General features: G+C 39.5%; 1 protein-coding gene across 10 annotated transcripts in view; it reads right to left on the bottom strand.

The window, feature by feature from the left end:
- PIP5K1B (phosphatidylinositol-4-phosphate 5-kinase type 1 beta) overlaps nucleotides 1–19,576 on the bottom strand; it is a 423,928-nt gene that overhangs the window by 35,808 nt on the left and 368,544 nt on the right. Inside the window, exon 14 of one of the 10 annotated variants that reach the window (XM_079925692.1) lies at nucleotides 11,888–12,944. The exons of the other annotated variants lie outside the window; for them this stretch is intronic. Within the exon in view, the coding sequence (XP_079781818.1) occupies nucleotides 12,884–12,944 (61 nt within the window). The 3' untranslated portion in view covers nucleotides 11,888–12,883. Of the gene's footprint in view, nucleotides 1–11,887; nucleotides 12,945–19,576 lie in introns of those variants that run through there. 10 annotated transcript variants of the gene reach the window in all.

Genomic DNA, 19,576 nt, shown 5'->3' with positions numbered 1-19,576 from the left:
CACCGGTCACTATGGCCATCATCAAAAAATCTACAAACAATAAATGCTGGAGAGGGTGTAGAGAAAAGGGAACCCTTCTACACTGTTGGTGGGAATGTAAATTGGAACAGCCACTATGGAGAACAGTATGCAGGTTCCTTAAAAAACTAAAACTAGAACTACCATACGACCCAGCAATCCCACTACTAGGCATATACCTGGAGAAAACTGTACTTTGAAAAGATACAGGCACCCCAGTTTTCATTGCATCACTATTTACAATAGCCAGGACATGGAAGCAACTTAAATGTCCATCAACAGAGGAATGGATAAAGAAGATGTGCTACATATATACAATGGAATATTAGCCATAAAAAAGAACAAAATAATGCCATTTGCAGCAACATGGATGGATTGTAATACTGAGTGAGGTAAGGCAGACAGAGAAAGACAAATGTCAATATGATATCACTTATATGTGGAATCTAAAAAAAAAAAGGTACAAATAAACTTATTTACAGAACAGAAGTAGAGTCTTGGATGTAGAAAACAAACTTATGGTTACCAGGGGTATAAGGTTGGGGGAGGGATAAATTGGGAGACTGGGATTGACATATACACAGTACTATATATAAAATAGATAACTAATAAGAACCTACTGTACAGCACAGGGAACTCTACTCAGTACTCTGTAATGGTCTATATGGGAAAAGAATCTAAAATAAAAAAAGAGTGGATATATGTGTATGTATAACTGATTCACTTTGCTGTGCACCTGAAACTAACACCACACTGTAAATCAACTATGCTCCAATAAAGATTAAAACAATAAAGATCGCCCTGTTAGGTTGGGTCTCTTCCTATTTATTTTGTACATGTGAGTTTTAAGGCTAACATATCAACCACAGTTAATAAATGGTGGCACTGGATTTGAACCCAGGCCTGACTCTGGAGCAATGCCACACATATTCCCTCAAGTGTCCAACCACTGCAAAAAATTCACCCTTTGCTACGTTCCTAAGATATCCCCAGCAACAATGGTTTAATCATATAAAAGAAAAAAGGACATATATAAATCTGTTTCCAAATGACAAATCTATTACTATAAATAAGTCTTGATTATCTGACTTAAGACAGGCAGGAATAGATATTAGAGAACAGCAAGAGGAACTCTGATGCCCCCATACACAAAAATTAATTTGAGATGGATCACAGACAAAATGTGAAAGCTAAAACTATTCAGCTTCCAGGAGAAAACAAAGGGGAATGTCTCCTTGACCTCGGGGGGTCATGACTAGGAAGGCACAGAAGGGAACTTCTGGTATGATGGGAATATTCTTTATCTCGATCTGGGTGATGGTTAATGGAGTGTACACATTTTTGTCAAAATTTATGAAACTATACGCTTAAAATTTGTGCATTTTACTGTATACAAATTATATTTCAACAATGAACTGTCTGCATGAAAAAACAGTATCTGCTTTTCTACTCACAAAACTATAAGTCATCCATTCAAATGAGTGCCTACTTCATCCAGGTACTGTGCTGAAAGTGAAAAATAAGTTGGTAAACAGTTCTCACATGGCTGAGTCACTGGCTTAAGGAGCTTTCAAAAAAGTTGGTGAGATGATAGATGTTAAAAAGAGGAAAATGACTATATATATGTCATTATTATCAAATATAAACATGCAAACACCCTCAGATAAGTGTGGCACGCACTGAAAACAGTACTCTAGCTAGAGAAAAGCACCACAAAGGCAACAGGAACTGGGACCTTTTAAATCACAGGGGACCCATGGCCTCCATGGTATGTGGAAGAATAGCTAGAACAAGAGGCAGGGTAGCTGACTTCTGGTACTAACTTGGCACTAAGTGTGGTGTGTGCTGTATTTGGGTAAGCCGTTTAACTGCCCTGAGCCCCGGTTTCCTCCTTTGTAAAAATCAGGGCTTTGAACTCGGAAAGGTCCTTCCAGCTTTCAAAAGCTTTGATCCTTAGCCTAGTTGGCCCTCTTTCAACTTCCCCAGAAAACCAAGTCTGAGGTCAGAGCAGCCTATCAGGAATACAGTATGCTGAAATGGAAATGCCCGTGCTGTGTAAGCCAATGGAACCAATAAGGGTTTAAGACAAAGTGAACAAATAATTCCGAACCACAGCACCTTTACCCCCTACACTGTACCTCAATGACATGACTTCCACGGATGGTGGTTTGTAGTCAGATACTCTGCAATCTCTTTACACTTACTTCCTAGCAGGACTGGGGAAAAAGATTCCAGAAAAAGAAATCCTTATTCAGAGAGATGGTGCTATAGGTTAAATTGTATCCCCTTAAAAGTTGTATGTTGACAACTTAGCCCTCAGTACCTCAGAATGTGACCTTATTTGGGAATAGGGTCATTGCAGATGTAATTAATTAAGATGAGGTCATACTGGAGTAGGGTGGGCCCTACTGCAATATGACTGGTGTTGTTATAAAAAGGGGACATTCGAACACAGACATGCACACAGGGAGAATGCCATGTCACGATAAAGGCAGAGACCAGGTGATGCCTCTGTACGCCAAGGAATGCCAAAGATTGCCAGGAAATCACCAGAAGCCAGGTGACAAGCATGAAACAGATTCATCCCCACAGTCCTCAGAAGGAAGCAGCGCTGTCAACCTCTCAGACTCCTGGCCTCCTGAACAGCGAGACAAGCCACCCGGCGTGCGGTACTTTGTTACGGCCACCCCAGCAAACTAGTACAGGTGGTATAAATGCTTAAAGGAAAACCCTGCCTTGGCCAGTGGGCTGGGGCTCACTAACTTTCCCTTCCTTTCCTTAGCCCATAACATCAGTAAACTTAACCTTCAGGAATTTATAATTTGGGTACCTGAAAAACGTACTATTCCTTTTCTTTGCTAAACACTACATTTCCTGTTTTTAAAAAGTAAGGCACTCCAGGAAAATCTCCCAAACATTTGTTGAGCCTACCAGGAATATCCAGATAGTGTTTGTGCCTTAGCTTTCGGACTCCACTCAGGTCCTCCTCATGTCAATGTCCTAAACATGCACTGGGTGGAAACGACCACCTCAGCACATAAGTGGCATCATTTACTCAAAATCCAAATTACTATCAAGTCTGCAGAAGCTGCTGGAAAAAAATAATACGAGAACAGACTACAAGGCAGCTTTGCTCTCACACATGTACACTGTAATTATCACTGTTCAGGGCTATCAGAAAACCATTAGCAGAATTGATTTTTAGTGGGCCTGCTAGCTTCAAAGAGGTGCATAATGACATGAAGGTTTCTCACATGTGGCCGGGCCAATGCCAAACTCATTATAAGCTCTGACTGGAATAATCGGAAAATGTCACAGAAACTACTGGTCTCTGCTGGACAGGTCAACACCCTGTCTGGAGTCATTAGGAACAGAAGGAGCTTAAGTAGAGAGAAATCGCACAGAGCCCTAGTTTGCCAAGGATGGGAGGTGGCTGGCTGAGATGGGTGGGAATAGAGTATTGGCATCTCTGAGAAGAATTGGGAATTGTTCTGGCTTCCCAATCATGGCTCAGCTTTAATTGTCTCTCGCAGTGGTCCTTTTATACACCAAAACCCTTCTTTTAAGTTAAGGAATAAAACTAGGTGCTTTAGAATCAACAGTCAGGACACCCCATTAGCTTCAATAGTGGTTCTCGTACAACCATGCATTAGAATTCACAGGCTCAGGAAGCTGAATTTTTACCCACTTGCTGTTTCTGAAGCAGGTGGTTCTAGAACCTGTAGTTTAAGAAATACTGCCTTATAGACACAGGAAGAAAAATACTGCATGATCTCATTTACATGAGGAGATTTCAGGTGCTCTCACCACACACACACACACACACACACACACACACACACGCACACACACACGCGCGCGTGCACACACACACACACACACGCACACACACTTCCAGTTATAAGATAAAATAAGTCCTGGGGATGGAATGGACAGCATGGTGACTGTAGTTAACAATACTGTATTGTATGTCTGAAAGATGCAGACAGAGTAGATCTTAAAAACAAACAAAACAAAACAAAACCAACTAAAACAGACACAAAACACAGTCCCTACCTTTAAGAGTCCATAATCTAGTGAAGAAACAAGCTAACTTCGAGTAAATAAAACCAATTCCTAGTCTCAAAAAAAAAAAAAAGTAACTATGCGAGGAGATGGATATATTAATCAGCTTGACTACAGTAACCATTTCACTATGTATAGCAACTCATCATGTTTTACACCTTAAACATATGCCATTTTTATTAAAAGTATATACTGTAAAAATAAGAGTTCTGGGGGAGAACAGTTTGTAATAACCTATGCAAAATAAGAACAGGAAATATAATAAGTTCCAAATATATTCAGCACGATAAAACTTTGCATATGTATTATTTCCTATGTAATTTTTGGGAAACTAGTATTTTAGAGAAATGGTTATAGGCATTCAAGTTAATATATCAGGTTGTCATAAATAAACACTAAAACCTAAAAAGAAAAAAGAAATACTGGCTTAACAGAATGGTAAGGCAGTGGGACATGCAGTCCAGACATGGTGTGGTATGCGTCTACGAATGACTAAGGACCAGAACGGCCCGTCCTGGGGAGCCTGGCAAAGCATGAGGAAGATGTTGGTCACTGCTGAAGGGCCTCGCCCATGCCTTCGAGGTTCAATGCTGGCTCTGCTCTGCAGCTGCTGTTGAGAGTGCCTGCAAGGGTTGGCGTCCAGTTCTGTAGGCTGGACCTGGCTGGTGTTCAGGAGCTCTGAATACCATTGACTTTACTGGGGTCAGATATGTAGCCATTTACCAGGTGTCACGCTCAAGAAATCCTACCTTCCAGAAGAAACACATAAGTCATCTAATAAATGATTAGGCACTTTGTAAAACACCATAAAAAAGGCTACCCATTATTTTACACTGTTCACATACCTGACTCTTTGATATGTGTAAATGTGCTTAGCAATCTGTAAATACAAATATTAATGTTTAAAAGTTGTCACTGAAATTATACCCTTTCCCATTTATTCTACCTACTCTGGAGAAGTCTAAATTATCCATTTTTGGAGTTTGATTTAGGCTATTAATTTTGGATAATGCCTATCTTTCATATGCATGTCTACATCCTATTAATGTGAAATTTCTCAATGGCTATTAATAAAAATGTTCTCAAAGTATTTACCATTCAGAGGCCTCCACAGCATTTCCTTAGATGACATAGTTACATGACACGTGAGTTGATTTAGGAAGAGGCACCTGAAAGCTTTGGTTCTCCCCTTGTGGTTTCCCCTTCTAACCAGTGTTACTTAGCTGCCACTTAGGCAGTTACTCCATCTCTCTGAGACTGTTCTTTATCTATAACTTTCCTTGTTTAACACAAGGCTGACGTGAGTAATTTATATGCAAGTGTCTCCCATGCTTCTTGCCCTTGAAACATCCTCTTCTCCACTAAAGCTGGAGGTGCCTGAATTTACCTCCTCGTTGGCCCCTTGCCTCTAGCAATATAACAGCATTTGTGAGGATTCAGTGAGGTAACTCTTATAAAGTCTGTCACTTGTGTTGAATACATTTTAGCTCTTATTAATATTATCACTGAAGATAATTATAATAGACATTTTATGGACTTCAGTGGCATATAAGGAGTGGTATACTGGGAAGTGTTTAACAACTAGAATTTTGGGAAAAAATGTCTGTGTATATATATGTTTACTATAAATTTTACTGGCAAAGAATGTGCAGCACACAATATACAAAAAATAATAAAACATGCAATAGTCTTTACTGTCAATTCCATATAACCAATTGATTGTCATAGAATGCTTTTGTTGAGTTTGGTAGAACTGCCTCCACAGCCAACTTATGATTGCAGCAGATGACTGTGTAGTTCTAACATGATGTTGGTTGGTATTTTCCTTTACATTAATAAGACAAAAATAAAATAAAGACACTCGTCAGAACTTCACTCATTTGTCAATGATATGAGCTACTTTTCTGATGAGTGGAAAAACAGTTTTCAAATAATGGAAAATTACTTCCTCAGTATGTTATGCTATTGACAATACAATGGCTATAGATATGACACACTTCGAAGGTTTAAAAAGAGATGATTAACAAAACAATAAATCTAGCCCTGACTTATAGCGCTTGACAGTTGCTGTGGCATAAATACTTCTGCTTCAGTTTAACAACGTGATGTCGCTGAATGAGGAGCTGGAATGGAATGCACCATAGAAGACTACCTAGCATTCCCATGATACAGATCCAGTGTACATAAACAACCTCAAGGGCAAATAACAGTAGGTATATAGTGAAGTAATTAGGAAGGGATGACTTTTGAGTATTATCTTTTAAAAAATATAACTCATTTAGTTGTTAGTTTATGTAATTTAATTTCTAATAATGGCTGTGCTTAACAACTGGCTTGCAAAATTTCACAGCTGACTCTCAAGAGCCAGAAGGAGCGGGCTCCAGCACACAGCTGGACAAACGCTAAAGGAAAACCTTAGGAGACATTTTGGACACAATCTATTGGAGTTGCTGCTTCCACCGGAATCACTATGGCTGCTGGCAAAATGTTACCAGTCATGCTTTGTGACCACGTAGAGGGGTGGGATAGGGAGGGTGGGAGGGAGACAGAAGAGGGAGGGGATATGGGGATATATGTATACATATATCTGATTCACTTTGTTATACAGCAGAAACTAACACAACATTGTAAAGCAATTATATTCCAAAAAAGATGTTAAAAAAAAAATGTTACCAGTCAGTGAACAATAGAGCCTGGTGGGATTTCAGAATAATCAAATCTATACATCCATATGTAATTTCTTAATCAACAGACATTAAAAATACAATTGCATGAACATTTCAACTTTGAAGAGTGAGAGCCCACTCCTTTTAGTTCTACAAACTGAGAGCTAGAAAAGAGTGTATACCTTCTTGTAGGGAAGATAATATATATTTAGGGAATAAAATCTACAACATTTGGATGAACAAAAGTTCATCTATCTTGGTATTAATGACCTACTTTGTTTAACCAACGCTTTTCTTCACATTGCAGGAAAGATGATCTCAGATGATCCCCTTGATGCAATACTGCCTGTGTAGGACAATTTCCTACTAATTGCCAGGAACAACCAAACACCAGCGGTAATCGTGAAAGCGTAGGCCAGTCCTGTTCCAAGTACATAATGAATAAGCATCTAAAAGACTTGACACAGTACCTGGTCTTGACAACCTATAATTAACCCCGGCTATAATTCTAGATGGAACAGAGTTTCAGTGAAAAACAATTTCAGGGAAAACAAATGCTCCTTTAAATAAATTTAGACTTCACCGGGCAATGGTTTTGGAAAGTCAGCCTCAACCCTCATAATATTTAAGAAAGGATCAGTGGAAAGGTCACTGGATTCAGAGTTGAAGGACCTAGATTCTGCTCTTGATTCTGCTACTACCTATCTTGTGCGCTGAGTGATGCTGAATAAGTAATGTCACCTCTATTTACCTTAGTTTCCTAATTTTTATTTTTACTTATTTTCTAAAAAATATTTATTTATTTATTTTTGGCTGCATGGGGACTTCATTGCTGCGTGCAGGCTTTCTCTAGTTGTGGCGAGCGGGGGCTATTCTTCTCTGTGGTGCACGGGCTTCTCATTGCGGTGGCTTCTCTTGTTGCGGAGCACGGGCTCTAGGTGCACGGGCTTCAGTAGTTCTGGCTCATGGGCTCTAGAGCGCAGGCTCAGTAGTTGTGGCGCACGGGCTTAGTTGGTCCGTGGCATGTGGGATCTTCCTGGACCAGGGATCGACTCCGCATTGGCAGGCGGATTTTTTGTTTTTTTTGGGTTTTTTTGGCGGTACGTGGGCCTCTCACTGTTGTGGCCTCTCCCGTTGCGGAGCACAGGCTCCGGACGCGCAGGCTCAGCGGCCATGGCTCACGGGCCCAGACGCTCCGCGACATGCGGGATCTACCCGGACCAGGCCACAAACCCGTGTCCCCTGCATCGGCAGGCAGACTCTCAACCACTGCGCCACCAGGGAAGCCCGGCAGGCGGATTCTTAACCACTGCCCACCAGGGAAGTCCCTAGTTTCCTAATTTTTAAAGTAAAAGTGTTGGGCTAAAAAATGGCCAGTTTCTTTAAATGAGGAAATCAACCTCCACAATCAAAAGCATTTCATGTCCCATGATAGAATTAAAAATTAAAACGCAACAAATATATCCTCCATGCAACTCCCTTGAACAACCGTTAAGACCCTCTTACAGATTTTCAATGTCACACGCCTCTTGTTCTCGTGAACACACACTGTGATTCCTCTAGTTTCCAAATGTACATTTGACCTTCTTTCAAATGTGTATTCTCAGTTTTCCCTATTGAAGCTTGTTTACTTGTGAGAACAAGGCTCTCTTTTCTAGTAGATCATAAAGCAATTCCCGGAAGGGGCTGTTGTGGGAGGTGTAGGATATGCCCAGGTACAAAAGATATCTTATAATGTTGATATGTTAGGAAGACAGGGTGTGGTGGTCCCGGCCCCTTGGCTGGTGAGTATTCTTCTTCTACCTCTGGCAGTGTAGTTCTTCAAATGGCTAAGTCTTACTTTAAAATGCTGAGTCTGTGGTCTTTTTCAACACTGTCCAATTAAAAAATTCTGCACTTTTAAGCATATCGTGCCTGAGATTAAACAACCACAAAAACCACCACCCCTAAGAATAGTAATAGTTGCCCCTTATCGAGACACTGAACCTGGCCCTTTCTATATATTATCTCATTTACAATGTTACCAACCTATCAAAGTGGGTATTATCAACACAGTTTCATACCTGAAGCAAAGGAGGTCCTGAGAAGCTAAGTACTGTGCCCGAAGACCCAGGTTTGGCAGGCTAGTAAGTGTATGATCTCCCTTACCCTACCTGCCACTGCAGATTAAAACCCCAGCACGACCCAGGCAAGACTGATGCCTGTCTTGGTTTTGAACAGGGAAGAGAGCAGTGAACAGCTTAGAGAGATTCAGTGCCTGGCAGTTTCACCAATAACATCGTTCATGAGACACAGTTGGGAGCTGGGGCAGAATGCCCATTTTGAAGTGAATGTGACACTTTACCAAACAAAGCTTTACCATCAACACATGCAAAAAAGGGTCCAATCCAGTAAGGACTGTCTCACACATTATCCAACCCAGTAAGGACTTCCGTGCTAAGATGAAAACCTTACCTGCAGAATGTCCTGAAATATTATTTGTTAGAAAAGCATGGGAAATATACAACTTTATTAAGCAACTGTCACAACAAGCTCTCAACTGGCTATTAAATGTGATCCAGATTTAAACATCAAAATGATTCTATGATAATGCCAAGCACTGGCAAGGTTGTGATGCAACTAAAACTGCTATACGTTGCTGGGGGCAGTGTACGGTGAAAACGATTTGAAGAAAAGCATACTTATCGACCCAGCAATTCCAATCCTAGGTATACACCCCCTAAAAATGCATGCATGTGATACCAAAAGTCATGTAGGAGAATATCCTTAGGAGCTTTATATAGTAGCCCTAAACCAGAATCAACACAAATGTCCATTATCAATAAACAAATATTGGTATACAATGGATACTATTCAGCAATGAAAATTAATAAATATAGCCACACCAAACAACATGGATGAAACCCACAAACATAATAATATGGAGCAAAGAAGCTGGATACAAAAGAGTACATGGTATGATTCTATTTATATAATGTCCCAAATCAGGCAAAACTAACAAACAGCATTAGAAGTCAGGCGGGTGGCGAGGTTTGGGAAGGAGGAAGTGGGTAGTGATTGTGAAGGGCCTTGAGAGGGCATCCGAGAAAAATAGCAACAAAAAACACAATTCTATGAGGTAGGGATTATTTTGATACAGATAAAAAAAGGGACCTTTAGAGAGGTTATGAAAACATACACGAGGTTATACTTATTTAGTTATAAGTGGCCTTAGCCAGGATTCTAAGCCACATCTGAGCCTGCTCATTGCTTTCTTCACAGTAGTAGTATTAAATTAGAGTGGATTTCTCTTTTTGCCCACCCAGCACTCCTTTCCTCTGCTGGTAAGGGCAGCCCACTCAGCCTTTGGAGAACTAGCCTTCCCTCATTCCATGTGGTCCTGTGGGGAATGTACATGACAGCACCTCACCCCGTGAGGGTGTCTTTGACTAACCTATGCTCATTGGACACTCTAAGGGATCTGAATCTTGGATGAATGATGGATGAAAACTATAGGAGCTCAGTAATAACACCAGCAGCAGGCAAATGTGAAGCTGTCTGTGGGTCTGACATCCTCAGAAAGCAAGCTCAGTGGAAGCAAGAGCATGACAGATTCCCTGCTATATCCTCACCGTGGACACAGTTCCTGGGACATTGTAGATGCTCAGTAAATATTGCTCAATGAATGAATGAATCCCCTGTCACATTTCATATTCTTCCCTTGACTTGACAGTTTAGCCTTTTCTTTACATTATGTGAACTAACTGCTATTTTCCCAGTGTAATGCCAGCTTTTATTCCTGTTGCAATGTCAGCTTCTCTTGCTTGCAAGCAAAGAACCCTATCTGATTATTATTTCCGGAATTGTTACATGTGCCGTAATATTTGAGAACACAGCCCTGTGGCGTTCTATTCTCCTAAAGCAATGTATTTTACCCACTACTGTCACCCTAAATAAGGATGCTGACAGAAAATTCTTCAATTGGGGCATCAAGGAACTACATAATCTCACAGGAGAGAGGTAATTTATTAAGTGGCATACAGGTCCCTATGAAAAAGACCAGCTACAATATGTGAGGAAGTAGTTTATTTCTACACTGCATTTAACTCATCTGAAATTTGGACCAACTTCCACACGTTTATCCAGGGACAGTCATGAAAACAAAATCAATGCAAACAGCATATGAGTTCACAGAAAATATTAACGTTTTCTCAGGAAGAGATGGGCTGATTGCTTTTGAGGAACGGTATCAAGATATAAAAGACAATAGTGTGCACAGAACCAGTATCAAAGAAATCATACGCCTTTCTTGCTTTGATTTTTGTCTCCTCGACAGTGGAAAAGGCTGGAGTTGATGTAAAAGGAGTGCCTTAGAGTGATGACGATGACACGTGTTGCCAAGGCAACGATCTCTGAGTAAAGTTTCCTAAGCCTGCAGTGAATGGAACATGGTCTGACTACATGTACCTTTCCCTCAGGAGAGACACAGCCTGGTTTCCTATATTTGGGACATAGAGAAATTACGGCTGTCTGTATGTCAACTATGGGCAGTTAAATATAAGCAAGAAACTTTTCCTTACCCCGGACACAAACGCATGGAAAATTTCTTTGACCCAACCCCAAATTCTGGAAACTGGGAAATTTGAGCTATAAAAGCCAAAGGTATCCATACCAGCCTTACATGGGTCGAGGTTCCAAGGCAGGTTAAAATATAATCTGCATAAAACGTTAATCACAGTTAAGTGTGGCTGCAAAAAGACCTACACCATTCAACAGATTACCTGTGTCCTTGTGTGTACAACACGTATGCCGAGTACACCGCATTTCAAGTAAAGCCTCACAGGTAGTTTTAAAACGTGATCCCCAACACTCACATTATAAGAAATGCTGTTATAATGAATGATTGTTGTGTAGGTTTTGGTGATGTCACTTTGCGGAAGAAACACCAACCACTTAAAAAAAAACAACAAAAAACTAAAGTCCATACTCTATTTAGATTTTGTAAGTTTTCCTTAATGCTCTTTTTCTGTTCCAGGGCCCCATCAGGATATCACATTACATTTAATCATCATATCTCCTTGGGCTATAAGCTTATAGACTGTGACGGTTTCTTAAACTTTCCCTGTTTTTGAAGACCTTGACAGTTTTGAGGAGTACTTATTAGGTGTCTTGTAGAATGTCCCACGATTTGGGTTTGGCGGATGTCTTTCTCATGGTTAGACAGTAATGATAGGTTTTTGGGAGGAAGATCACAGAGGTAAAGTACCATTCTCATCACATCATATCAAGGGTATAAAGTATTAACATGACTGATCCCTGATGATGTTAACCTTGATTACCTGGCCAAGGTGGTGTTTACCAGGTTGCTTCACTGTAAAGTTACCCCTACCTCCCTTCCCATACTGTGTTCTTTGGAAGCAAGCTGCTAGGTAGAGCTCACACTTAAGGGATGGGGAGTTAGGCTCCACCTCTTTGAGGGCAGGGAAGCTACATAATTATTTGGAATTCTTCTGATGGGAGATTTGTTTCTTCTCCCCCATTTATTTATTTATTCAATCACACAGCAATATCAGCATGGACTTGTATATTTATTTATTCTTTGGTTTATAATTCAATACTATGTTATTTTATTGCTCGACTTGTTCCAGTTTCACCCGTTGAGAATTCTTTCCGTTGGCTCCCATGCCCTCTGACATATCCCCGTCGTTTTGCTGTTTGAACACCAATTACTTTTTCTTTTTTAATACAGAAGGATAGATATCTGTATCTTTGGATGGCTTATCTATGGAACCACTGAGGGACTAGGTTGAATCTTCTAATCCTCAGTAAATATTGAGCTCTGGCATCATTTTACAGTTAATTCAAAGGTTGAAGACTGACCTCATTCACTTCGTCATTCACTTATTGGACAAACTTTGTACAGGGGTTCAGAACTGGGTTACTTTCCTTAAACCATTCCTAGCCCATGAATGGTATTAATTCACATTGCAAGGCTGGGTCTTTCAGAACTAGGCTGACCATCAGAGGTGGCAACGGTGAAGTAAACTCTGCTCCAACATTAGCCTTTCCAGGGATACTCTCTGCTCCTTTGTACTTCACCTTGTACTTTCAAGTCATATCTTCACAGGCACTGGTTGGAACCAGTCCACTGGTTATCACCAGTTAGAAGCAATCCACTGGTTATCACTGGTGGAACCAGCTTCCTGGTTGGAGGTCCTGCGGTAATGTAGACAGAATATGGAATCATTCATCCTGTAAATGTAAAGTGCCCCTATGGGTGAAGGTGGAACCGCATACATTTCTAAGTGCCTATCAGATTCAAGGTTCAAAACCAACAAGTCAATACTCGGACATGCCTGAGTATAAAAGCAGTCTCTAAGAAGAATGATGGCTTACTGGCAAAAGAGAAGGAAGTTTCAAGACTGCCACTGGGAAAGAAAAATGCCATTGGTTTCATTTCCTTCTGATATGAATAGCAGGTGCTCAGACACACTGAACTGACAAACAAGTGTGATGGGGGAAAATAAGTAGCTCTACCAACTGCCAGGAGCTGAGAAATAGAAGATATATTTTTATTCAAGTTCTTTTCCCCCTGGGGATCAGATCTTGCATTTTACTTTAATTTGGCTGGAAGAATTTCACCCATGGAAAGCTACTGTCAGAGCACAAAGAAAGCACCTGAAAATTATCACCAACAATTACTGAACGCCCACGGTGGGAAGTGTGCAGTCTAAGGAACTGAAGTCCGAAGTGTAATAGCTATGTGACTGAACGCCAGCATGTGTCTGAAATGCAGAGTTTCAGGCAAAGACTGTATAATGAATGCCCCAACTGCTCTCATAGGAAAGGTCACTGAGCAGGGGAGTGTCAGCCCTGTAACAACTGAACCAAAGTAAACTTTTATTGGAAGAAACATCAGAAGTATACTCCTTCCAGAAATGGTCAGCATGTCATCCTTAGAGGGACCGCTTGTTTGGTTTAATGCCCTGAAGTTGCTATCCTGAAACTATTAATAATTTTTGAACAAGGGGCCCACATTTTTATTTTGCAGGAGATCCCACGAATTATGTAGTCAGTCCTGAATGGCTGTGATGCTTTGGAAAGGTCAAGTGGCTTTGCATAATAATCTAAATTAAATATAAGTTTCAATACAGCAAGATAAAGGTTCTTTTTAAAAGTAAAAGGATGGTATTTTAGGTTGAGAAACAGAATCGTAAGGTTTTAGAGACTGTGGTAATAGTAGAGATCATGGTTATTATCAAGCAGAACTTGGCCCAAGGTTGTATTACACTGAAATGTTTAGTTGGAGGTACAATTTACAATTGTCTTGAAGTTGTCAATATATATGACACAGTTGTGCTTTTGACTATGAATGTTGCCCTCTCTTATTCACGTGATAAGCTTCAAGAAATGTTAACTAGATACCAAGTACAATTCTAGGTACCAGAAATGCAAAGAGGAATTAAGTCAGCCCCGGCCTCAAGGTCAAGTATCATAGAGGATGGTAAGCTTGGCCAGTGTCTTTTCCATCATTTTAATACCCTGAGCTCCAGATTCAGTCTAGATGGGCTGAATGATCCTCTTCAAATCAAATAACAACGTGAGAGTATTTAAGGCAAGTATTAAACATCTAATTTTATCTATGGAAAAATTAACAATAAAATCCATCTACTCTTTATGAGGCAGTCAGAATTTGAGAACCTTGCTCACTTGCTAAGGTAAAGAAATGCTTCACGATTTGAGGAGAAGCTTACTTCATCTATTTATCTTAAATCAGTTTAACACAAGCCTAATAATTTTGAATGCACTTAACTGGTTCTCTGAATTCAGAGAGGACTGGTTTTTCTATTTGCATATGAAAAATAATATATCCTCCTTCGATAGCAGAGAAATATCATCAAATCTTTGGATTCTGCATAAAACAAGAGTATTTTGTCCAGAATCAACAGTTTATTCTATGTTTTTTTTCCCAAATCAGAATTTTAAATAATAAAGTAATCTCAATACTACATATTGTTACATTCCTGAAAAATTGGAGAAGGCAAAATTGTATCTGTGTTCAGGTAAAAATGGTGTAAACACGTTTCCACCTTTGCTTCCTCCATAGGAACTCATGAAATTGAGAAAAAAAAGCCTAGAACCAACCTGATTCACAGAATCCCCCAAAGCTTAGGAAATAGAAGCACCAGGGGTCCCTGAAAGTGTGTATATGTGTGTGTATGTGGTGGGGGGCAACTAAGCTAAGTATGTTTAAGAAGCAGGCAGATTGGGACTTCCCTGGTGGCTCAGTGATTAAGAATCCGCCTGCCAATGCAGGGGACACTGGTTCGTTCCCTGGTCCGGGAAGATCCCACATGCCGTGGGGCAACTAAGCCCACTCGCCACAATTACTGAAGCCAGCACGCCACAGTGAGAGGCCTGCGCACCACAACCAAGGGCGCACAGAAATGAAGACCCAATGCAGCCGAAAAAAAAAAAAAGAAGCAGGCAGATCATCTCTCCCACTCCCTACCATGGGGCAACTGCCCTTTCTCAATCCTGGCACACATGCAAACACACACAAATGGAGACTGATTCTCTACAGTGGGTAGAATAGAGGGTCTCTGGACCAGGGGCCATCAGGCACCATGGCGGGCTAGAGATCATTCTGGAAATGAGGATATTAGGTGGGTGTTAGCTTGCTCGATTCAGAGGCAGCCTTCTTCCCTCACTCAGGTCCCAGAATACTGGCAGCCAGCCTTTATCCTCCAGGCTGGAGAGACTGGTGGAGTCGTTCCTGGGGAATCTCATCAACCCAAGAAGAGAAAGATACCGACTATCAGAGGTTCCCCCAAGTAAACAATTCAGCCAGATCACTGTACAGTGAAAACCACAGATGACAAGCCCCAGCCACACACATGGAGCTTTTCATTATCTTGTTAGTGTCCCACTTTTTGTCTGAAATGGTTTTATTGTGATATTATACACACACCATACAATCGATCCATTTAAAGTATATAATCCAACGTTTTTAGTATATTCAGAGTTGTGCAACTATCACCGCAACCAATATTAGAAGATTTTCATCACCTCCAAAAGAAAACTGTACTTATGAGCAGGACACTCCATTTTCCCCAATTCCCTCAGCACTAGGTGACAACCAATCCACTTTCTGTTTCTATAGACTCGTAGTGGTGCCCTTTTACGTATGAACAGACAACCGAAGATTACCATAAATCTGAGAAAAGTCACTATTTTAAAAGCTAGAGATGGAAAATACAGGAAAAAAACCTAATTGGAGGGAAACTGAGATCATGCATGGAGAAGAAAATGCCAAAACATCCACATCGCAACTATCTCTCATATCCTCAGGTAAGTAACTGTAACTATGAAACAAAAGAATATGATACCTAAAAAACAATAAAGACAAGACACAGGTCTTGGGGAGTAAAAATACAATAGTAGAAATGACTCAGTAATAGGGCTGGATGAAAATTTGAGGAAATCTCACACACACAAAAACAGAGCAAAGAGACAAAGAGATGGGAGATAGAGAAAAACAAGAGAAACACAGAAGGCCAGCCCAGCAGTTCTGATTTTCAAATGAGGAAATACAGAGAGAAGAGAGAAAACAGAGGCAAGGAAATCATCAAGAAAATGTCCTAGAAACGAAATCTTCCTACACTGTTGGTGGGAATGTAAATTGGTGCAGGCGCGATGGCAAAGAGTATGGAGGTTCCTTAAAAAACTAAAACTAGAGTTACCACATGATCCAGCAATCCCACTCCTGGGCATATTATCTGGAAAAGACGAAAACTTTAATTCAAAAGATATGTGCACCCCAGTGTTCACAGCAGCACTATTTACAATAGCCAAGACATGGAAGCAACCTAAGTGTCCATCGACAGATGAATGGATAAAGAAGATGTAGAACATATATACAATGGAATATTACTTAGCCATAAAAAAGGAAATAATGCCATTTGCGGCAACATGTTTGGACCTAGAGATTATCATACTAAGTGAAGTCAGACAGAGAAAGACAAATACCATATGATATCAGTTATACATGAAATATAAAAAAATAATACAAACGAACTTATTTGCAAAATAGAAATAGACTCACAGACATAGAAAACAAACTTATGTTTACCAAAGGGGAAAGGGGTCAGGAGGGATAAATTAGGAATATGATATTAATAGATTCACACCACTATATATAAAATACCTCAAGGATTTACTGTATAGCACAGGGAACTATATTCAATATCTTATAACCTATTATTATAAGATATTGAATATAAGAATCTGAGAAAAGAATCTGAAAAAGAATCTGAAAGTGTGCATGTATATGTGTGTGTGTGTGTGTGTGTGTGTGTGTGTGTGTGTGTGTATATGGCTGAATTGCTGTGCTGTACACCTGAAACCAACTCAATGTTGTAAATCAACTATACTTCAATTAAAAAAAAGAAAATGTCCTAGATCTAAAAACAAAACAAAACAAAAAAAGGAAAAAACCAAACCAAAACAAAAAAAGGAAAAGAAAATTTCCTAGACCTGAAAGACATGAGTGTGCAGAGTGAAAAGGTCCATTGGATATACTTTACAATTAATAAAAATAAGACCCACTCCAACATACTTTATTAGGACAAAGTGAAGATCTTTAAACTTTCATATTGGGAAAACAATAGGTCACATATAAAGGATCAGGAAGCAGAATGACTTTGAACTTCTCAGTAAAAACCTGGGGAGCCTGAGGCAATGGAATAATGCCTTTAAAAACCTAAAGGAAAACTGTTTCCATAATAAAATCCTACAGCCTGCCAAACTGTTATGTGAGTGAGCTAAGCATAAAGACATTTTCAGACATAAACGAACTCAAAAAATTTGCTCCCCACGAGTGCTTTTCTCAAAAAGATACTGGAGGATGTGCTCCACAAAAACAAGGGAACAATTCCCAAAAGAGGAAGATTTGAGAACTATGAAGCAGGGGAGCCAATACCGGAGACAAAGGTAAAGGAAGTTCTCAGGATGACAGTTGTACATCAGGCACAGAGGGCAGACTGAATCACGTCAGAAGGCTCCAGGGAGAGATGCTTCAGGTGATGACAGTGATGCAATGTCTGATGCATCTGAACCAGTTATGCATGGTGATGGCTTGAGATTCAATTAGTAACAAGTATTAGACAACTAAGTAAACAAAAAAGAACAGAACATCATTTATTTTTGGGAAAAATACAAGGAAAAGTAATGAAATTTTATAATAAGGCACAGCTGTAAATAGTGATTGTGACATAATAAGGTAAATAACAATCTAACCAAAATTATGATGCAACTCTACTACGGGGATAGAGGGGTAGAGAAGGGTTAGTGTGGAGGTAGGCGTAATAAAAGGGAGCTATATTATCCTCTTCCAAAATGAGAACAAGAAGTAGAAACACAAGCATTCTGTTTAGAGAGAGAGAGAGAAACAGCCAAAAAATCAGAGAAAAAGGTGAAAGTGATTGCCTTTGGGAAGGAGGAAATGGGGGTGAGGAATGGATGGGTTGGTGGTTTTCATTAGTTGTAACTGAAGAACTATTTGACTCTAAAGTATATCTTTGATAAAAATAAAATCTAAAAAAATATGAAAAAAAGCATGAGAACAGTGCCATAAAAACATGCATGATATGAAGTAGCATTTATGCTATAATTATAATCCTATAACAAATCTGAAAAGAGCTTGATTGGGGTTTACAAAGGCATTAAAAATTGTATTATGGTGGTAGGATTAAGAATAACTGCTTTCTTTTCCAAATTCCCTACACTATAAAGTTCTTATATAACTGTTATAATCAGAAAATGAATTCACAAAGCTGAAAAAGTGTATTCCTTATCATGGACCGAAAATTGGTCAAGAATTAGTTCTATTTTCCAAAACCAAGATCAAGTTATCAAGGAAGGATTCTGGGTGAGTGGTGTTTTCTCTTTTTCGTATTCTTTTTTACTTCCAAGTCAGTATTGGGAATATTATGAACCAACCTTCTAAAAATGATCAATTAATCAAAGGTAGTGTTTATGTTTAGTTTCTCCACTCAGTACCGTGAGTCTCAGATATAGTCTTTGCAATGCGATAAAAATAATTGCTCTGTCAATTTTCAGGAAATGAGAAAAAATATCTCCAAATATCCAAAGTTAATACTGCTCAAATAAAGAAAAGTTAATCTTTAAAAATTTGTGGTGTGAGACATATGCATTACAATGACTTTTAATTTTAATGTTCAAGAAATGAAATAAAACCAGCTCTGTGGTCTAACTCTGGAGACATCTCACACAACATTCCAAAGATTCCATCAGATTTAAAAATTAAAAATATTAATGCCTTTTCATTGTGAATGTGACACACGATGAAATTTAGTAAACTATCAAACAGGAGAAAAAAAGGTAAAAAACCATACCTAGTTCTACAACTCAAAGCTACAAAATTATAAATGCTGCTTGGATGTCTCTGAATGAAAATGAATACTGAAAAACGTAAATTTCTTTGACTAATATTTGCACAAACTTTTTTCTCTTATCTGTAGGATGCTCTGTTTGAAACCCACTTCCACACAGGAGGCTTTTAGTTTCAGGGGTAAATGATCCTGTGGGTGGTATTTTAGTTGAAACCGTCTGAACAATTAAGAAGCAGAAAACCTGTCTCATTAAAAAAAAAATCCTGACTTTTTCCTTACAGGCTATGTTTGGTACTACCACTGGTGCCTATACAACTGGCACAGCTCCCTGTCTTTGCTAACAGAACCCCCAAATTTTGAGTTTAGGTAGTGGGTGGAGATCAGTAGTCTCAGAGTAGGTAGGCCTCTTTCTAGACTCCTATGCAACAAGAAGTG

The sequence above is a fragment of the Stenella coeruleoalba genome (assembly GCF_951394435.1).
Source record: "Stenella coeruleoalba genome assembly, chromosome: 7".
Lineage (NCBI taxonomy): Eukaryota > Metazoa > Chordata > Mammalia > Artiodactyla > Delphinidae > Stenella > Stenella coeruleoalba.
This window is presented reverse-complemented; position numbering and strand designations above follow the sequence as displayed.